Here is a 21634-nt window from a genome sequence, read left to right as displayed (position 1 = left end):
TGTTACAGGCTGTATTTGGCCTTTTACTCCCTTTCTCCATGTTATAGGCTGTATTTGGCCATTTATCCCTTTCTCCACGTGACATGCTGCATTTGGCCATTTACCCCTTTCTCCATGTTACAGGCTGTATTTGGCCATTTACCCCTTTCTCCATGTTACAGGCTGTATTTGGCCATTTACCCCTTTCTCCATGTTACAGGCTGTATTTGGCCATTTACCCCTTTCTCCATGTTACAGGCTGTATTTGGCCATTTACCCCTTTCTCCATGTTACAGGCTGTATTTGGCCTTTTACCCCCTTTCTCCATGTTACAGGCTGTATTTGGCCTTTTACCCCCTTTCTCCATGTTACAGGCTGTATTTGGCCTTTTACCCCCTTTCTCCATATTACAGGCTGTATTTGGAATTTTACCCCCTTTCTCCATGCTACAGGCTGCATTTGGGCTTTTACCCCCTTTCTCCATGTTAAAGGCTGTATTTGGCCTTTTACCCCCTTTCTCCATGTTACAGGCTGTATTTGGCCATTTACCCCTTTCTCCATGTTACAGGCTGTATTTGGCCTTTTACCCCCTTTCTCCATGTTACAGGCTGTATTTGGCCCTTTTGAACCCCTTTCTCCATGTTACAGGCTGTATTTGGCCATTTGCCGCTTTCTCCATGTTACAGGCTGTATTTGGCCATTTACCCCTTTCTCCATGTTACAGGCTGTATTTGGCCTTTTACCCCCTTTCTCCATATTACAGGCTGTATTTGGCCTTTTACCCCCCTTTCTCCATGTTACAGGCTGTATTTGGCCTTTTACCCCCTTTCTCCATGTTACAGGCTGTATTTGGCCTTTTACCCCCTTTCTCCATGTTACAGGCTGCATTTGGCCTTTTACCCCTTTCTCCATGTTACAGGCTGTATTTGGCCCTTTTGAACCCCTTTCTCCATGTTACAGGCTGTATTTGGACTTTTACCCCCCTTTCTCCATGTTACAGGCTGTATTTGGCCTTTTACCCCCTTTCTCCATGTTACAGGCTGTATTGGCCTTTTACCCCTTTCTCCATGTTTCAGGCTGTATTTGGCCCTTTTGAACCCCTTTCTCCATGTTACAGGCTGTATTTGGACTTTTACCCCCCTTTCTCCATGTTACAGGCTGTATTTGGCCTTTCACCCCCTTTCTCCATGTTACAGGCTGTATTTGGCCATTTACCCCTTTCTCCATGTTACAGGCTGCATTTGGCCATTTACCCCTTTCTCCATGTTACAGGCTGTATTTGGCCTTTTACCCCCTTTTTCCATGTTACAGGCTGTATTTGGCCTTTTACCCCTTTCTCCATGTTACAGGCTGGATTTGGCCCTTCTGAACCCCTTTCTCCATGTTACAGGCTGTATTTGGACTTTTACCCCCCTTTCTCCATGTTACAGGCTGTATTTGGCCTTTTACCCCCTTTCTCCATGTTACAGGCTGTATTTGGCCTTTCACCCCCTTTCTCCATGTTACAGGCTGCATTTGGCCATTTACCCCTTTCTCCATGTTACAGGCTGTATTTGGCCTTTTACCCCCTTTTTCCATGTTACAGGCTGTATTTGGCCATTTACCCCTTTCTCCATGTGACAGGCTGTATTTGGCCATTTACCCCTTTCTCCATGCTCCAGGCTGTATTTGGCCTATTACCCCCTTTCTCCATGTTACAGGCTGTATTTGGCCCTTTTGAACCCCTTTCTCCATGTTGCAGGCTGCATTTGGCCATTTACCCCTTTCTCCGTGTTACTGGCTGTATTTGGCCATTTACCCCCTTTCTCCATGTTACAGGCTGTATTTGGCCTTTTACCCCCTTTCTCCATGTTACAGGCTGTATTTGGCCCTTTTGAACCCCTTTTCTCCATGTTACAGGCTGTATTTGGCACTTTTGAACCCCTTTCTCCATATTGCAGGCTGTATTTGGCCTTTTACCCCTTTTCTCCATGTTACAGGCTGTATTTGGCCTTTTACCCCCTTTTTCTATGTTACAGGCTGTATTTGGCCATTTACCCCTTTCTCCATGTTACAGGCTGTATTTGGCCTTTTACCCCCTTTCTCCATGTTACAGGCTGTATTTGGCTATTTACCCCTTTCTCCATGTCACAGGCTGTATTTGGCCTTTTACCCCCTTTCTCCATGTTACAGGCTGTATTTGGCCCTTTTGAACCCCTTTTCTCCATGTTACAGGCTGTATTTGGCCATTTACCCCTTTCTCCATGTTACAGGCTGTATTTGGCCATTTACCCCTTTCTCCATGTGACAGGCTGTATTTGGCCATTTACCCCTTTCTCCATGTTACAGGCTATATTTGGCCATTTACCCCTTTCTCCATGTTACAGGCTGTTTTTGGCCATTTACCCCTTTCTCCATGTTACAGGCTGGATTTGGCCTTTTACCCCCTTTCTCCATGTCACAGGCTGTATTTGGCCTTTTACCCCCTTTTTCCATGTTACAGGCTGTATTTGGCCTTTTAACCCCTTTCTCCATGTTACAGGCTGTATTTGGCCTTTTACCCCCTTTTTTATTGTTGCAGGCTGTATTTGGCCATTTACCCCTTTCTCCATGTTACAGGCTGTATTTGGCCTTTTACCCACTTTCTCCATGCTACAGGCTGTATTTGGCCCTTTTGAACCCCTTTCTCCATGTGACAGGCTGTATTTGGCCATTTACCCCTTTCTCCATGTTACAGGCTGCATTTGGCCATTTACCCCTTTCTCCATGTTACAGGCTGTATTGGGCTTTTACCCCCTTTCTCCATGTTACAGGCTGTATTTGGCCTTTTACCCCCTTTCTCCATGTTACAGGCTGTATTTGGCCATTTACCCCTTTCTCCATGTTACAGGCTGTATTTGGCCTTTTACCCCCTTTCTCCATGTTACAGGCTGTATTTGGCCCTTTTGAACCCTTTCTCCATGTTACAGGCTGTATTTGGCCATTTGCCGCTTTCTCCATGTTACAGGCTGTATTTGGCCATTTACCCCTTTCTCCATGTTACAGGCTGTATTTGGCCTTTTCCCCCCTTTTTCCATGTTACAGGCTGTATTTGGCCTTTTACCCCCTTTCTCCATATTACAGGCTGTATTTGGCCTTTTACCCCCCTTTCTCCATGTTACAGGCTGTATTTGGCCTTTTACCCCCTTTCTCCATGTTACAGGCTGTATTTGGCCTTTTACCCCCTTTCTCCATGTTACAGGCTGTATTTGGCCTTTTACCCCCTTTCTCCATGTTACAGGCTGTATTTGGCCCTTTTGAACCCCTTTCTCCATGTTACAGGCTGTATTTGGACTTTTACCCCCCTTTCTCCATGTTACAGGCTGTATTTGGCCTTTTACCCCCTTTCTCCATGTTACAGGCTGCATTTGGCCTTTTACCCCTTTCTCCATGTTACAGGCTGTATTTGGCCCTTTTGAACCCCTTTCTCCATGTTACAGGCTGTATTTGGACTTTTACCCCCCTTTCTCCATGTTACAGGCTGTATTTGGCCTTTCACCCCCTTTCTCCATGTTACAGGCTGTATTTGGCCATTTACCCCTTTCTCCATGTTACAGGCTGCATTTGGCCATTTACCCCTTTCTCCATGTTACAGGCTGTATTTGGCCTTTTACCCCCTTTTTCCATGTTACAGGCTGTATTTGGCCTTTTACCCCTTTCTCCATGTTACAGGCTGGATTTGGCCCTTTTGAACCCCTTTCTCCATGTTACAGGCTGTATTTGGACTTTTACCCCCCTTTCTCCATGTTACAGGCTGTATTTGGCCTTTTACCCCCTTTCTCCATGTTACAGGCTGTATTTGGCCTTTCACCCCCTTTCTCCATGTTACAGGCTGTATTTGGCCATTTACCCCTTTCTCCATGTTACAGGCTGCATTTGGCCATTTACCCCTTTCTCCATGTTACAGGCTGTATTTGGCCTTTTACCCCCTTTTTCCATGTTACAGGCTGTATTTGGCCATTTACCCCTTTCTCCATGTGACAGGCTGTATTTGGCCATTTACCCCTTTCTCCATGCTCCAGGCTGTATTTGGCCTATTACCCCCTTTCTCCATGTTACAGGCTGTATTTGGCCCTTTTGAACCCCTTTCTCCATGTTGCAGGCTGCATTTGGCCATTTACCCCTTTCTCCGTGTTACTGGCTGTATTTGGCCATTTACCCCCTTTCTCCATGTTACAGGCTGTATTTGGCCTTTTACCCCCTTTCTCCATGTTACAGGCTGTATTTGGCCCTTTTGAACCCCTTTTCTCCATGTTACAGGCTGTATTTGGGACTTTTGAACCCCTTTCTCCATATTGCAGGCTGTATTTGGCCTTTTACCCCTTTTCTCCATGTTACAGGCTGTATTTGGCCTTTTACCCCCTTTTTCTATGTTACAGGCTGTATTTGGCCATTTACCCCTTTCTCCATGTTACAGGCTGTATTTGGCCTTTTACCCCCTTTCTTCATGTTACAGGCTGTATTTGGCTATTTACCCCTTTCTCCATGTCACAGGCTGTATTTGGCCTTTTACCCCCTTTCTCCATGTTACAGGCTGTATTTGGCCCTTTTGAACCCCTTTTCTCCATGTTACAGGCTGTATTTGGCCATTTACCCCTTTCTCCATGTGACAGGCTGTATTTGGCCATTTACCCCTTTCTCCATGTTACAGGCTATATTTGGCCATTTACCCCTTTCTCCATGTTACAGGCTGTTTTTGGCCATTTACCCCTTTCTCCATGTTACAGGCTGGATTTGGCCTTTTACCCCCTTTCTCCATGTCACAGGCTGTATTTGGCCTTTTACCCCCTTTTTCCATGTTACAGGCTGTATTTGGCCTTTTAACCCCTTTCTCCATGTTACAGGCTGTATTTGGCCTTTTACCCCCTTTTTTATTGTTGCAGGCTGTATTTGGCCATTTACCCCTTTCTCCATGTTACAGGCTGTATTTGGCCTTTTACCCACTTTCTCCATGCTACAGGCTGTATTTGGCCCTTTTGAACCCCTTTCTCCATGTGACAGGCTGTATTTGGCCATTTACCCCTTTCTCCATGTTACAGGCTGCATTTGGCCATTTACCCCTTTCTCCATGTTACAGGCTGTATTTGGGCTTTTACCCCCTTTCTCCATGTTACAGGCTGTATTTGGCCTTTTACCCCCTTCTCCATGTTACAGGCTGTATTTGGCCATTTACCCCTTTCTCCATGTTACAGGCTGTATTTGGCCTTTTACCCCCTTTCTCCATGTTACAGGCTGTATTTGGCCCTTTTGAACCCCTTTCTCCATGTTACAGGCTGTATTTGGCCATTTGCCGCTTTCTCCATGTTACAGGCTGTATTTGGCCATTTACCCCTTTCTCCATGTTACAGGCTGTATTTGGCCTTTTCCCCCCTTTTTCCATGTTACAGGCTGTATTTGGCCTTTTACCCCCTTTCTCCATATTACAGGCTGTATTTGGCCTTTACCCCCCTTTCTCCATGTTACAGGCTGTATTTGGCCTTTTACCCCCTTTCTCCATGTTACAGGCTGTATTTGGCCTTTTACCCCCTTTCTCCATGTTACAGGCTGTATTTGGCCTTTTACCCCCTTTCTCCATGTTACAGGCTGTATTTGGCCCTTTTGAACCCCTTTCTCCATGTTACAGGCTGTATTTGGACTTTTACCCCCCTTTCTCCATGTTACAGGCTGTATTTGGCCTTTTACCCCCTTTCTCCATGTTACAGGCTGCATTTGGCCTTTTACCCCTTTCTCCATGTTACAGGCTGTATTTGGCCCTTTTGAACCCCTTTCTCCATGTTACAGGCTGTATTTGGACTTTTACCCCCTTTCTCCATGTTACAGGCTGTATTTGGCCTTTCACCCCCTTTCTCCATGTTACAGGCTGTATTTGGCCATTTACCCCTTTCTCCATGTTACAGGCTGCATTTGGCCATTTACCCTTTCTCCATGTTACAGGCTGTATTTGGCCTTTTACCCCCTTTTTCCATGTTACAGGCTGTATTTGGCCTTTTACCCCTTTCTCCATGTTACAGGCTGGATTTGGCCCTTTTGAACCCCTTTCTCCATGTTACAGGCTGTATTTGGACTTTTACCCCCCTTTCTCCATGTTACAGGCTGTATTTGGCCTTTTACCCCCTTTCTCCATGTTACAGGCTGTATTTGGCCTTTCACCCCCTTTCTCCATGTTACAGGCTGTATTTGGCCATTTACCCCTTTCTCCATGTTACAGGCTGCATTTGGCCATTTACCCCTTTCTCCATGTTACAGGCTGTATTTGGCCTTTTACCCCCTTTTTCCATGTTACAGGCTGTATTTGGCCATTTACCCCTTTCTCCATGTGACAGGCTGTATTTGGCCATTTACCCCTTTCTCCATGCTCCAGGCTGTATTTGGCCTATTACCCCCTTTCTCCATGTTACAGGCTGTATTTGGCCCTTTTGAACCCCTTTCTCCATGTTGCAGGCTGCATTTGGCCATTTACCCCTTTCTCCGTGTTACTGGCTGTATTTGGCCATTTACCCCCTTTCTCCATGTTACAGGCTGTATTTGGCCTTTTACCCCCTTTCTCCATGTTACAGGCTGTATTTGGCCCTTTTGAACCCCTTTTCTCCATGTTACAGGCTGTATTTGGCACTTTTGAACCCCTTTCTCCATATTGCAGGCTGTATTTGGCCTTTTACCCCTTTTCTCCATGTTACAGGCTGTATTTGGCCTTTTACCCCCTTTTTCTATGTTACAGGCTGTATTTGGCCATTTACCCCTTTCTCCATGTTACAGGCTGTATTTGGCCTTTTACCCCCTTTCTTCATGTTACAGGCTGTATTTGGCTATTTACCCCTTTCTCCATGTCACAGGCTGTATTTGGCCTTTTACCCCCTTTCTCCATGTTACAGGCTGTATTTGGCCCTTTTGAACCCCTTTTCTCCATGTTACAGGCTGTATTTGGCCATTTACCCCTTTCTCCATGTTACAGGCTGTATTTGGCCATTTACCCCTTTCTCCATGTGACAGGCTGTATTTGGCCATTTACCCCTTTCTCCATGTTACAGGCTATATTTGGCCATTTACCCCTTTCTCCATGTTACAGGCTGTTTTTGGCCATTTACCCCTTTCTCCATGTTACAGGCTGGATTTGGCCTTTTACCCCCTTTCTCCATGTTACAGGCTGTATTTGGCCTTTTACCCCCTTTTTCCATGTTACAGGCTGTATTTGGACTTTTAACCCCTTTCTCCATGTTACAGGCTGTATTTGGCCTTTTACCCCCTTTTTTATTGTTGCAGGCTGTATTTGGCCATTTACCCCTTTCTCCATGTTACAGGCTGTATTTGGCCTTTTACCCACTTTCTCCATGCTACAGGCTGTATTTGGCCCTTTTGAACCCCTTTCTCCATGTGACAGGCTGTATTTGGCCATTTACCCCTTTCTCCATGTTACAGGCTGTATTTGGCCATTTACCCCTTTCTCCATGTTACAGGCTGTTTTTGGCCATTTACCCCTTTCTCCATGTTACAGGCTGTATTTGGCCTTTTACCCCCTTTTTCCATGTTACAGGCTGTATTTGGCCTTTTACCCCCTTTCTCCATGTTACAGGCTGTATTTGGCCTTTTACCCCCTTTCTCCATGTTACAGGCTGTATTTGGCCTTTTACCCCCTTTCTCCATGTTACAGGCTGTATTTGGCCTTTTACCCCTTTTCTCCATGTTACAGGCTGTATTTGGCCATTTACCCCTTTCTCCATGTTACAGGCTCTAGTTGGGCTTTTACCCCTTTCTCCATGTTACAGGCTGTATTTGGCCATTTACCCCCTTTCTCCATGTTACAGGCTGTATTTGGCCTTTTACCCCCCTTTCTCCATGTTACAGGCTGTATTTGGCCTTTTACCCCCTTTTTCCATGTTACAGGCTGTATTTGGCCATTTACCCCTTTCTCCATGTTACAGGCTGTAGTTGGCCTTTTACCCCCTTTCTCCATGCTGCAGGCTGTATTTGGCCCTGTTGAACCCCTTTCTCCATGTTACAGGCTGTATTTGGCCATTCACCGCTTTCTCCATGTTGCAGGCTGTATTTGGCCATTTACCCCTTTCTCCATGTTACAGGCTGTATTTGGCCCTCTTGAACCCCTTTTCTCCATGTCACAGGCTGTATTTGGCCCTTTTGAACCCCTTTTCTCCATGTTACAGGCTGCATTTGGCCATTTACCCCTTTCTCCATGTTACAGGCTGTATTTGGCCATTTACCCCTTTCTCCATGTTACAGGCTGTATTTGGCCATTTACCCCTTTCTCCATGTTACAGGCTGTATTTGGCCATTTACCCCTTTCTCCATGTGACAGGCTGTATTTGGCCATTTACCCCTTTCTCCATGTTGCAGGCTGTATTTGGCATTTTACCCCCTTTTTCCATGTTACAGGCTGTATTTGGCCTTTTACCCCCTTTCTCCATGTTACAGGCTGTATTTGGCCTTTTACCCCTTTTCTCCATGTTACAGGCTGTATTTGGCCATTTCCCCCTTTCTCCATGTTACAGGCTGTATTTGGCCTTTTACCCCTTTCTCCATGTTACAGGCTGTATTTGGACATTTACCCCCTTTCTCCATGTTACAGGCTGTATTTGGCCTTTTACCCCCTTTCTCCATGTTACAGGCTGTATTTGGCCTTTTACCCCCTTTTTCCATGTTACAGGCTTTATTTGGCAATTTACCCCTTTCTCCATGTTTCAGGCTGTATTTGGCCTTTTACCCCCTTTCTCCATGCATCAGGCTGTCTTTGGCCCTTTTGAACCCCTTTCTTCATGTTACAGGCTGTATTTGGCCATTTACCCCATTCTCCATGTTACAGGCTATATTTGGCCATTTACCCCTTTCTCCATGTTACAGGCTGTATTTGGCCTTTTACCCCCTTTCTCCATGTTACAGGCTGTATTTGGCCTTTTACCCCCTTTCTCCATGTTACAGGCTGTATTTGGCCATTTACCCCTTTCTCCACGTTACAGGCTGTATTTGGCCTTTTACCCCCTTTCTCCATGCTACAGGCTGCATTTGGCCCTTTTGAACCCCTTTCTCCATGTTACAGGCTGTATTTGGCCATTTACCCCTTTCTCCATGTTACAGGCTGTATTTGGCCATTTACCCCTTTCTCCACGTTACAGGCTGTATTTGGCCATTTACCCCTTTCTCCATGTTACAGGCTGTATTTGGCCATTTACCCCCTTTCTCCATGTTACAGGCTGTATTTGGCCTTTTACCCCCCTTTCTCCATGTTACAGGCTGTATTTGGCCTTTTACCCCTTTCTCCATGTTACAGGCTATATTTGGCCATTTACCCCTTTCTCCATGTTACAGGCTGTATTTGGCCATTCACCGCTTTCTCCATGTTGCAGGCTGTATTTGGCCATTTACCCCTTTCTCCATGTTACAGGCTGTATTTGGCCATTTACCCCTTTCTCCATGTTACAGGCTGTATTTGGCCATTTACCCCCTTTCTCCATGTTACAGGCTGTATTTGGCCTTTACCCCCTTTCTCCATGTTACAGGCTGTATTTGGCCCTTTTGAACCCCTTTCTCCGTGTTACAGGCTGTATTTGGCCATTTACCCCTTTCTCCATGTTACAGGCTGTATTTGGCCATTTACCCCTTTCTCCATGTTACAGGCTGTATTTGGCCCTTTTGAACCCCTTTCTCCATGTTACAGGCTGTATTTGGCCATTTACCCCTTTCTCCATGTTACAGGCTGTATTTGGCCATTTACCCCTTTCTCTATGTTGCAGGCTGTATTTGGCCATTTACCCCTTTCTCCATGCTACAGGCTGTATTTGGCCTTTTACCCCCTTTCTCCATGCTACAGGCTGTATTTGGCCTTTTACCCCTTTTCTCCATGTTACAGGCTGTATTTGGCCTTTTACCCCCTTTCTCCATGTTACAGGCTGTATTTGGCCTTTTACCCCTTTTCTCCATGTTACAGGCTGTATTTGGCCTTTTACCCCCTTTCTCCATGTTACAGGCTGTATTTGGCCTTTTACCCCCTTTCTCCGTGTTACAGGCTGTATTTGGCCTTTTACCCCCTTTCTCCATGTTACAGGCTGTATTTGGCCATTTACCTCTTTCTCCATGTTACAGGCTGTATTTGGCCTTTTACCCCCTTTCTCCATGCTACAGGCTGTATTTGGCCCTTTTGAACCCCTTTCTCCATGTTACAGGCTGTATTTGGCCATTTACCCCTTTCTCCATGTTACAGGCTGTATTTGGCCATTTACCCCTTTGTCCATGTTACAGGCTGTATTTGGCCATTCAACGCTTTCTCCATGTTGCAGGCTGTATTTGGCCATTTACCCCTTTCTCCATGTTACAGGCTGCATTTGGCCATTTACCCCTTTCTCCATGTTACAGGCTGTATTTGGCCATTTACCCCCTTTCTCCATGTTACAGGCTGTATTTGGCCTTTTACCCCCCTTTCTCCATGTTACAGGCTGTATTTGGCCTTTTACCCCCTTTCTCCATGTTACAGGCTGTATTTGGCCCTTTTGAACCCCTTTCTCCATGTTACAGGCTGTATTTGGCCATTTACCGCTTTCTCCATGTTACAGGCTGTATTTGACCATTTACCCCTTTCTCCGTGTTACAGGCTGTATTTGGCCTTTTACCCCCTTTCTCCATGTTACAGGCTGTATTTGGCCCTTTTGAACCCCTTTCTCCATGTTACAGGCTGTATTTGGCCTTTTACCCCCTTTCTCCATGTTACAGGCTGTATTTGGCCATTTACCCCTTTCTCCATGTTACAGGCTGTATTTGGCCTTTTACCCCCTTTCTCCATGTTACAGGCTGTATTTGGCCATTTACCCCTTTCTCCGTGTTACAGGCTGTATTTGGCCATTTACCCCCTTTCTCCATGTTACAGACTGTATTTGGCCTTTTACCCCCTTTCTCCATGTTACAGGCTGTATTTGGCCATTTACCCCTTTCTCCATGTTACAGGCTGCATTTGGCCATTTACCCCTTTCTCCATGTTACAGGCTGTATTTGGCCATTTACCCCTTTCTCCATGTTACAGGCTGTATTTGGCCATTTACCCCTTTCTCCATGTTACAGGCTGTATTTGGCCATTTACCCCCTTTCTCCATGTTGCAGGCTGTATTTGGCCCTTTTGAACCCCTTTCTCCATGTGACAGGCTGTATTTGGCCATTTTCACCTTTCTCCAAGTTACAGGCTGTATTTGTCCTTTTACCCCCTTTCTCCATGTTACAGGCTGTATTTGGCCCTTTTGAACCCCTTTCTCCATGTTGCAGGCTGTATTTGGCCATTTACCCCTTTCTCCATGTTACAGGCTGTATTTGGCCATTTACCCCTTTCTCCATGTTACAGGTTGTATTTGGCCATTTACCCCTTTCTCCGTGTTACAGGCTGTATTTGGCCATTTGCCCCCTTTCTCCATGTTGCAGGCTGTATTTGGCCATTTACCCCTTTCTCCATGTTACAGGCTGTATTTGGCCTTTTACCCCCTTTCTCCATGTTACAGGCTGTATTTTGCCATTTACCCCTTTCTCCATGTTACAGGCTGTATTTGGCCCTTTTGAACCCCTTTCTCCATGTTACAGGCTGTATTTGGCCATTTACCGCTTTCTCCATGTTACAGGCTGTATTTGGCCATTTACCCCTTTCTCCATGTTTCAGGCTGTATTTGGCCTTTTACCCCCCTTTCTCCATGTTACAGGCTGTATTTGGCCTTTTACCCCCTTTCTCCATGTTACAGGCTGTATTTGGCCTTTTACCCCCTTTCTCCATGTTCCAGGCTGTATTTGGCCATTTACCCCTTTCTCCATGTTACAGGCTGTATTTGGCCTTTTACCCCTTTCTCCATGTTACAGGCTGTATTTGGCCATTTACCCCCTTTCTCCATGTTACAGGCTGTATTTGGCCTTTTACCCCTTTCTCCATGTTACAGGCTGTATTTGGCCTTTTACCCCCTTTCTCCATGCTACAGGCTGAATTTGGCCATTTACCCCTTTCTCCATGTTACAGGCTGTATTTGGCCTTTTACCCCCTTTTCTCCATGTTACAGGCTGTATTTGGCCCTTTTGAACCCCTTTCTCCATGTTACAGGCTGTATTTGGCCATTTACCGCTTTCTCCATGTTACAGGCTGTATTTGGCCATTTACCCCTTTCTCCATGTTACAGGCTGCATTTGGCCATTTACCCCTTTCTCCGTGCTACAGGCTGTATTTGGCCATTTACCCCCTTTCTCCATGTTACAGGCTGTATTTGGCCTTTTACCCCCTTTCTCCATGTTACAGGCTGTATTTGGCCTTTTACCCCCTTTCTCCAAGTTACAGGCTGTATTTGGCCATTTACCCCTTTCTCCATGTTACAGGCTGTATTTGGCCTTTTACCCCCTTTCTCCATGCTGCAGGCTGTATTTGGCCCTTTTGAACCCCTTTCTCCATGTTACAGGCTGTATTTGGCCATTTCCCTGTTTCTCCATGTTGCAGGCTGTATTTGGCCATTTACCCCCTTTCTCCATGTTACAGGCTGTATTTGGCCTTTTACCCCCCTTTCTCCATGTTACAGGCTGTATTTGGCCTTTTACCCCCTTTCTCCATGTTACAGGCTGTATTTGGCCCTTTTGAACCCCTTTCTCCATGTTACAGGCTGTATTTGGCCATTTACCGCTTTCTCCATGTTACAGGCTGTATTTGACCATTTACCCCTTTCTCCGTGTTACAGGCTGTATTTGGCCTTTTACCCCCTTTCTCCATGTTACAGGCTGTATTTGGCCCTTTTGAACCCCTTTCTCCATGTTACAGGCTGTATTTGGCCATTTACCCCTTTCTCCATGTTACAGGCTGTATTTGGCCATTTACCCCTTTCTCCATGTTACAGGCTGTATTTGGCCTTTTACCCCCTTTCTCCATGTTACAGGCTGTATTTGGCCATTTACCCCTTTCTCCGTGTTACAGGCTGTATTTGGCCATTTACCCCCTTTCTCCATGTTACAGACTGTATTTGGCCTTTTACCCCCTTTCTCCATGTTACAGGCTGTATTTGGCCATTTACCCCTTTCTCCATGTTACAGGCTGCATTTGGCCATTTACCCCTTTCTCCATGTTACAGGCTGTATTTGGCCATTTACCCCTTTCTCCATGTTACAGGCTGTATTTGGCCATTTACCCCTTTCTCCATGTTACAGGCTGTATTTGGCCATTTACCCCCTTTCTCCATGTTGCAGGCTGTATTTGGCCCTTTTGAACCCCTTTCTCCATGTGACAGGCTGTATTTGGCCATTTTCACCTTTCTCCAAGTTACAGGCTGTATTTGTCCTTTTACCCCCTTTCTCCATGTTACAGGCTGTATTTGGCCCTTTTGAACCCCTTTCTCCATGTTGCAGGCTGTATTTGGCCATTTACCCCTTTCTCCATGTTACAGGCTGTATTTGGCCATTTACCCCTTTCTCCATGTTACAGGTTGTATTTGGCCATTTACCCCTTTCTCCGTGTTACAGGCTGTATTTGGCCATTTGCCCCCTTTCTCCATGTTGCAGGCTGTATTTGGCCATTTACCCCTTTCTCCACGTTACAGGCTGTATTTGGCCATTTACCCCTTTCTCCATGTTACAGGCTGTATTTGGCCATTTACCCCTTTCTCCATGTTACAGGCTATATTTGGCCTTTTGCCCCCTTTCTCCATGTTACAGGCTGTATTTTGCCATTTACCCCTTTCTCCATGTTACAGGCTGTATTTGGCCCTTTTGAACCCCTTTCTCCATGTTACAGGCTGTATTTGGCCCTTTTGAACCCCTTTCTCCATGTTACAGGCTGTATTTGGCCATTTACCGCTTTCTCCATGTTACAGGCTGTATTTGGCCATTTACCCCTTTCTCCATGTTTCAGGCTGTATTTGGCCTTTTACCCCCCTTTCTCCATGTTACAGGCTGTATTTGGCCTTTTACCCCCTTTCTCCATGTTACAGGCTGTATTTGGCCTTTTACCCCCTTTCTCCATGTTACAGGCTGTATTTGGCCATTTACCCCTTTCTCCATGTTACAGGCTGTATTTGGCCTTTTACCCCTTTCTCCATGTTACAGGCTGTATTTGGCCATTTACCCCCTTTCTCCATGTTACAGGCTGTATTTGGCCTTTACCCCCCTTTCTCCATGTTACAGGCTGTATTTGGCCTTTTACCCCTTTCTCCATGTTACAGGCTGTATTTGGCCTTTTACCCCCTTTCTCCATGCTACAGGCTGAATTTGGCCATTTACCCCTTTCTCCATGTTACAGGCTGTATTTGGCCTTTTACCCCCTTTTCTCCATGTTACAGGCTGTATTTGGCCCTTTTGAACCCCTTTCTCCATGTTACAGGCTGAATTTGGCCATTTACCCCTTTCTCCATGTTACAGGCTGTATTTGGCCTTTTACCCCCTTTTCTCCATGTTACAGGCTGTATTTGGCCCTTTTGAACCCCTTTCTCCATGTTACAGGCTGTATTTGGCCATTTACCCCTTTCTCCATGTTACAGGCTGCATTTGGCCATTTACCCCTTTCTCCGTGCTACAGGCTGTATTTGGCCATTTACCCCCTTTCTCCATGTTACAGGCTGTATTTGGCCTTTTACCCCCTTTCTCCATGTTACAGGCTGTATTTGGCCTTTTACCCCCTTTCTCCAAGTTACAGGCTGTATTTGGCCATTTACCCCTTTCTCCATGTTACAGGCTGTATTTGGCCTTTTACCCCCTTTCTCCATGCTGCAGGCTGTATTTGGCCCTTTTGAACCCCTTTCTCCATGTTACAGGCTGTATTTGGCCATTTACCCCTTTCTCCGTGTTACAGGCTGTATTTGGCCATTTACCCCCTTTCTCCATGTTACAGACTGTATTTGGCCTTTTACCCCCTTTCTCCATGTTACAGGGTGTATTTGGCCATTTACCCCTTTCTCCATGTTACAGGCTGCATTTGGCCATTGACCCCTTTCTCCATGTTACAGGCTGTATTTGGCCATTTACCCCTTTCTCCATGTTACAGGCTGTATTTGGCCATTTACCCCTTTCTCCATGTTACAGGCTGTATTTGGCCATTTACCCCTTTCTCCATGTTACAGGCTGTATTTGGCCTTTTACCCCCTTTCTCCATGTTGCAGGCTGTATTTGGCCCTTTTGAACCCCTTTCTCCATGTGACAGGCTGTATTTGGCCATTTTCACCTTTCTCCAAGTTACAGGCTGTATTTGTCCTTTTACCCCCTTTCTCCATGTTACAGGCTGTATTTGGCCCTTTTGAACCCCTTTCTCCATGTTACAGGCTGTATTTGGCCCTTTTGAACCCCTTTCTCCATGTTACAGGCTGTATTTGGCCATTTACCGCTTTCTCCATGTTACAGGCTGTATTTGGCCATTTACCCCTTTCTCCATGTTTCAGGCTGTATTTGGCCTTTTACCCCCCTTTCTCCATGTTACAGGCTGTATTTGGCCTTTTACCCCCTTTCTCCATGTTACAGGCTGTATTTGGCCTTTTACCCCCTTTCTCCATGTTACAGGCTGTATTTGGCCATTTACCCCTTTCTCCATGTTACAGGCTGTATTTGGCCTTTTACCCCTTTCTCCATGTTACAGGCTGTATTTGGCCATTTACCCCCTTTCTCCATGTTACAGGCTGTATTTGGCCTTTACCCCCCTTTCTCCATGTTACAGGCTGTATTTGGCCTTTTACCCCTTTCTCCATGTTACAGGCTGTATTTGGCCTTTTACCCCCTTTCTCCATGCTACAGGCTGAATTTGGCCATTTACCCCTTTCTCCATGTTACAGGCTGTATTTGGCCTTTTACCCCCTTTTCTCCATGTTACAGGCTGTATTTGGCCCTTTTGAACCCCTTTCTCCATGTTGCAGGCTGTATTTGGCCATTTACCGCTTTCTCCATGTTACAGGCTGTATTTGGCCATTTACCCCTTTCTCCATGTTACAGGCTGTATTTGGCCATTTACCCCTTTCTCCGTGCTACAGGCTGTATTTGGCCATTTACCCCCTTTCTCCATGTTACAGGCTGTATTTGGCCTTTTACCCCCTTTCTCCATGTTACAGGCTGTATTTGGCCTTTTACCCCCTTTCTCCAAGTTACAGGCTGTATTTGGCCATTTACCCCTTTCTCCATGTTACAGGCTGTATTTGGCCTTTTACCCCCTTTCTCCATGCTGCAGGCTGTATTTGGCCCTTTTGAACCCCTTTCTCCATGTTACAGGCTGTATTTGGCCATTTACCGCTTTCTCCATGTTACAGGCTGTATTTGGCCATTTACCCCTTTCTCCATGTTTCAGGCTGTATTTGGCCTTTTACCCCCCTTTCTCCATGTTACAGGCTGTATTTGGCCTTTTACCCCCTTTCTCCATGTTACAGGCTGTATTTGGCCTTTTACCCCCTTTCTCCATGTTACAGGCTGTATTTGGCCATTTACCCCTTTCTCCATGTTACAGGCTGTATTTGGCCTTTTACCCCTTTCTCCATGTTACAGGCTGTATTTGGCCATTTACCCCCTTTCTCCATGTTACAGGCTGTATTTGGCCTTTACCCCCCTTTCTCCATGTTACAGGCTGTATTTGGCCTTTTACCCCTTTCTCCATGTTACAGGCTGTATTTGGCCTTTTACCCCCTTTCTCCATGCTACAGGCTGAATTTGGCCATTTACCCCTTTCTCCATGTTACAGGCTGTATTTGGCCTTTTACCCCCTTTTCTCCATGTTACAGGCTGTATTTGGCCCTTTTGAACCCCTTTCTCCATGTTACAGGCTGAATTTGGCCATTTACCCCTTTCTCCATGTTACAGGCTGTATTTGGCCTTTTACCCCCTTTTCTCCATGTTACAGGCTGTATTTGGCCCTTTTGAACCCCTTTCTCCATGTTACAGGCTGTATTTGGCCATTTACCCCTTTCTCCATGTTACAGGCTGCATTTGGCCATTTACCCCTTTCTCCGTGCTACAGGCTGTATTTGGCCATTTACCCCCTTTCTCCATGTTACAGGCTGTATTTGGCCTTTTACCCCCTTTCTCCATGTTACAGGCTGTATTTGGCCTTTTACCCCCTTTCTCCAAGTTACAGGCTGTATTTGGCCATTTACCCCTTTCTCCATGTTACAGGCTGTATTTGGCCTTTTACCCCCTTTCTCCATGCTGCAGGCTGTATTTGGCCCTTTTGAACCCCTTTCTCCATGTTACAGGCTGTATTTGGCCATTTACCCCTTTCTCCGTGTTACAGGCTGTATTTGGCCATTTACCCCCTTTCTCCATGTTACAGACTGTATTTGGCCTTTTACCCCCTTTCTCCATGTTACAGGGTGTATTTGGCCATTTACCCCTTTCTCCATGTTACAGGCTGCATTTGGCCATTTACCCCTTTCTCCATGTTACAGGCTGTATTTGGCCATTTACCCCTTTCTCCATGTTACAGGCTGTATTTGGCCATTTACCCCTTTCTCCATGTTACAGGCTGTATTTGGCCATTTACCCCTTTCTCCATGTTACAGGCTGTATTTGGCCTTTTATCCCCTTTCTCCATGTTGCAGGCTGTATTTGGCCCTTTTGAACCCCTTTCTCCATGTGACAGGCTGTATTTGGCCATTTTCACCTTTCTCCAAGTTACAGGCTGTATTTGTCCTTTTACCCCCTTTCTCCATGTTACAGGCTGTATTTGGCCCTTTTGAACCCCTTTCTCCATGTTACAGGCTGTATTTGGCCCTTTTGAACCCCTTTCTCCATGTTACAGGCTGTATTTGGCCATTTACCGCTTTCTCCATGTTACAGGCTGTATTTGGCCATTTACCCCTTTCTCCATGTTTCAGGCTGTATTTGGCCTTTTACCCCCCTTTCTCCATGTTACAGGCTGTATTTGGCCTTTTACCCCCTTTCTCCATGTTACAGGCTGTATTTGGCCTTTTACCCCCTTTCTCCATGTTACAGGCTGTATTTGGCCATTTACCCCTTTCTCCATGTTACAGGCTGTATTTGGCCTTTTACCCCTTTCTCCATGTTACAGGCTGTATTTGGCCATTTACCCCCTTTCTCCATGTTACAGGCTGTATTTGGCCTTTACCCCCCTTTCTCCATGTTACAGGCTGTATTTGGCCTTTTACCCCTTTCTCCATGTTACAGGCTGTATTTGGCCTTTTACCCCCTTTCTCCATGCTACAGGCTGAATTTGGCCATTTACCCCTTTCTCCATGTTACAGGCTGTATTTGGCCTTTTACCCCCTTTTCTCCATGTTACAGGCTGTATTTGGCCCTTTTGAACCCCTTTCTCCATGTTGCAGGCTGTATTTGGCCATTTACCGCTTTCTCCATGTTACAGGCTGTATTTGGCCATTTACCCCTTTCTCCATGTTACAGGCTGTATTTGGCCATTTACCCCTTTCTCCGTGCTACAGGCTGTATTTGGCCATTTACCCCCTTTCTCCATGTTACAGGCTGTATTTGGCCTTTTACCCCCTTTCTCCATGTTACAGGCTGTATTTGGCCTTTTACCCCCTTTCTCCAAGTTACAGGCTGTATTTGGCCATTTACCCCTTTCTCCATGTTACAGGCTGTATTTGGCCTTTTACCCCCTTTCTCCATGCTGCAGGCTGTATTTGGCCCTTTTGAACCCCTTTCTCCATGTTACAGGCTGTATTTGGCCATTTACCCCTTTCTCCATGTTCCAGGCTGTATTTGGCCATTTACCCCTTTCTCCATGTTACAGGCTGTATTTGGCCATTTACCCCTTTCTCCGTGTTACAGGCTGTATTTGGCCATTTACCCCCTTTCTCCATGTTACAGGCTGTATTTGGCCTTTTACCCCCTTTCTCCATGTTGCAGGCTGTATTTGGCCATTTACCCCTTTCTCCATGTTCCAGGCTGTATTTGGCCATTTACCCCCTTTCTCCATGTTACAGGCTGTATTTGGCCTTTTACCCCCCTTTCTCCATGTTTCAGGCTGTATTTGGCCTTTTACCCCCTTTCTCCATGTTACAGGCTGTATTTGGCCTTTTACCCCCTTTCTCCATGCTACAGGCTGAATTTGGCCATTTACCCCTTTCTCCATGTTACAGGCTGTATTTGGCCTTTTACCCCCTTTTCTCCATGTTACAGGCTGTATTTGGCCCTTTTGAACCCCTTTCTCCATGTTACAGGCTGTATTTGGCCATTTACCGCTTTCTCCATGTTACAGGCTGTATTTGGCCATTTACCCCTTTCTCCATGTTACAGGCTGTATTTGGCCATTTACCCCTTTCTCCGTGTTACAGGCTGTATTTGGCCATTTACCCCCTTTCTCCATGTTACAGGCTGTATTTGGCCTTTTACCCCCTTTCTCCGTGTTACAGGCTGTATTTGGCCTTTTACCCCCTTTCTCCATGTTACAGGCTGTATTTGGCCTTTTACCCCCTTTCTCCAAGTTACAGGCTGTATTTGGCCATTTACCCCTTTCTCCATGCTACAGGCTGTATTTGGCCTTTTACCCCCTTTCTCCATGCTACAGGCTGTATTTGGCCCTTTTGAACCCCTTTCTCCATGTTACAGGCTGTATTTGGCCATTTCCCCGTTTCTCCATGTTGCAGGCTGTATTTGGCCATTTACCCCTTTCTCCATGTTACAGGCTGTATTTGGCCATTTACCCCCTTTCTCCATGTTACAGGCTGTTTTTGGCCTTTTACCCCCCTTTCTCCATGTTACAGGCTGTATTTGGCCTTTTACCCCCTTTCTCCATGTTACAGGCTGTATTTAGCCCTTTTGAACCCCTTTCTCCATGTTGCAGGCTGTATTTGGCCATTTACCCCTTTCTCCATGTTACAGGCTGTATTTGGCCATTTACCCCTTTCTCCATGTTACAGGCTGTATTTGGCCATTTACCCCTTTCTCCATGTTACAGGCTGTATTTGGCCATTTACCCCTTTCTCCATGTTACAGGCTGTATTTGGCCATTTACCCCTTTCTCCATATTATAGGCTGTATTTGGCCATTTACCCCTTTCTCCATGTTCCAGGCTGTATTTGGCCATTTACCCCTTTCTCCATGTTACAGGCTGTATTTGGCCATTTACCCCTTTCTCCATGTTACAGGCTGTATTTGGCCATTTGCCCCTTTCTCCATGTTACAGGCTGTATTTGGCCATTTTCCCCCTTCTCCAGGGGCTGCGCCAATCTCCCGCCGGTGATTCCCCTGAGGAAATTCCAGGTGCCTTTGTCATTTAATATAACTTATTAAAGAAGCAAACCTACAAATGTACATTTTATTTGAATATAGGAACTTTCAGGGCTGAAGAGGGTTTAGGCCTGTTCCCTCTATTTGACTCCTCTCTCCCTTCTTTCCAGAAACACGTCTAATTGTTGCTCGAACCCACTTCCCTGGTAACTGATTCCAAAACTCTATCAGGCTTTAAGTGAAAAAGCTTCCCCCATCTCCTACCTTACTGCTAACTTCCTAATGTTTAACTCTACTGGATTCAAAGCCTTCATCACCAATTCTGTCCATTCCCTTCATAATCCTGAAAACTTCAGTTAGATTCCTGTCCAAATTCCTTAACCTTAAATTTCTGATATTCCAGAATTGTCCCTGTATTATCCGAAGCCCAGCAAAATCTTTCCTGGGATTAGGTGACCAGGACTGCACACAGTACCCCATGTTACTGAAGGTATTGAGACAGGGGCAGCATTACCTGTATAAACACAAGCTCTTCATTGTGCTTCAGAAGGTGACTGAGATCAGATAAAGACTTTTCAAAGTCTTTCACTTTATTTTCCAGCTCGCAGATCTTGCCATCGATCTCTGTGGTCAGCCGACTCTGTTCGTTTTCCAGGTATCGCAGCACTCTCCTCTCCTCTTTTTCAATGTGCTTCCTCAGTGTCTCGTATTTCACTTTAATTTTCATTTGTACGATTCTTTTCACGGTCTTAAAATGCAGAAGGAGTTTTGTCACCAACAACCACTGATCATTTCACCTCAGCGCCATTGTTGCAAAAATTAGACTATTACAGTTGAGAAAAATCACGCAGTCCTGTCCATGGGTGAACACGGCCCGTTTACATACGGCACAACCCATCACAGGTTCCTGGTGACGAGCAGCACAAATTGTTCTCTCCAACTTTTCTCCCCTTCCACCCTCTCCTGAAGGCTTTGGCTTTTTGCAGGGGTGTGATTCAGGGTGTGGCACCTCACCTGTAAGCCTTCCAGTGAGTGGCAGCAGGCTACTCAATGGCATGTGGGATCATAGCTCAGCCCATCTCAGCCTCACTCAATGGCCACACATTTCCCACATGGGGGCTGGATAGCAAGCGGGAGAGGGAACCCTTGGCTGGTTTTGCCCTTTCTAAACCGGGGGGCATTGTGGCCAATCGTAGTGTCCCAAACTAAGATCAAGTAACTCAGCACGGACCAGGAACGAAACTCGGGACCTTCCCGGTCGGTACGACTCAGCTACTCTGCTGGATGAACTCGCTCAGCCATTGAGGGAGCTGGAACGGCGGTCTGGTTTAGTACTGGCCGTTGGTTGACAGGCTCCTACCTGTGCGTTCCTCTTCTCTTTGTGAAGATCACTCAGAGCTGCTCGAACAGCTTCAACGTTATTTCGGATCTTCTGGAGCTGATGTTGTAAATGATTCTAAAGTGGGATCATTGGAAACAACAAATAAATTATGCAGGTCAGGTTTAGGTGCAAAGG

At 46.0% G+C, this 21634-nt stretch overlaps 1 protein-coding gene across 1 annotated transcript in view; it reads right to left on the bottom strand.

Moving 5' to 3' along the window:
* LOC137299717 (E3 ubiquitin/ISG15 ligase TRIM25-like) overlaps positions 1-21634 on the bottom strand; it is a 47407-nt gene that overhangs the window by 22358 nt on the left and 3415 nt on the right. Inside the window, exons 2-3 of the mRNA XM_067968653.1 lie at positions 21479-21574; positions 20633-20866 (exon numbers count right to left, since the gene is read on the bottom strand). Of these exons, the coding sequence (XP_067824754.1) occupies positions 20633-20866; positions 21479-21574 (330 nt within the window). The remainder of the gene's footprint in view (positions 1-20632; positions 20867-21478; positions 21575-21634) is intronic.

Source organism: Heptranchias perlo, chromosome 29, assembly GCF_035084215.1.
Source record: "Heptranchias perlo isolate sHepPer1 chromosome 29, sHepPer1.hap1, whole genome shotgun sequence".
NCBI lineage: Eukaryota > Metazoa > Chordata > Chondrichthyes > Hexanchiformes > Hexanchidae > Heptranchias > Heptranchias perlo.
Note: the sequence above shows the minus strand (reverse complement) of the source record. Positions and strands in the feature narration are given on the sequence as shown.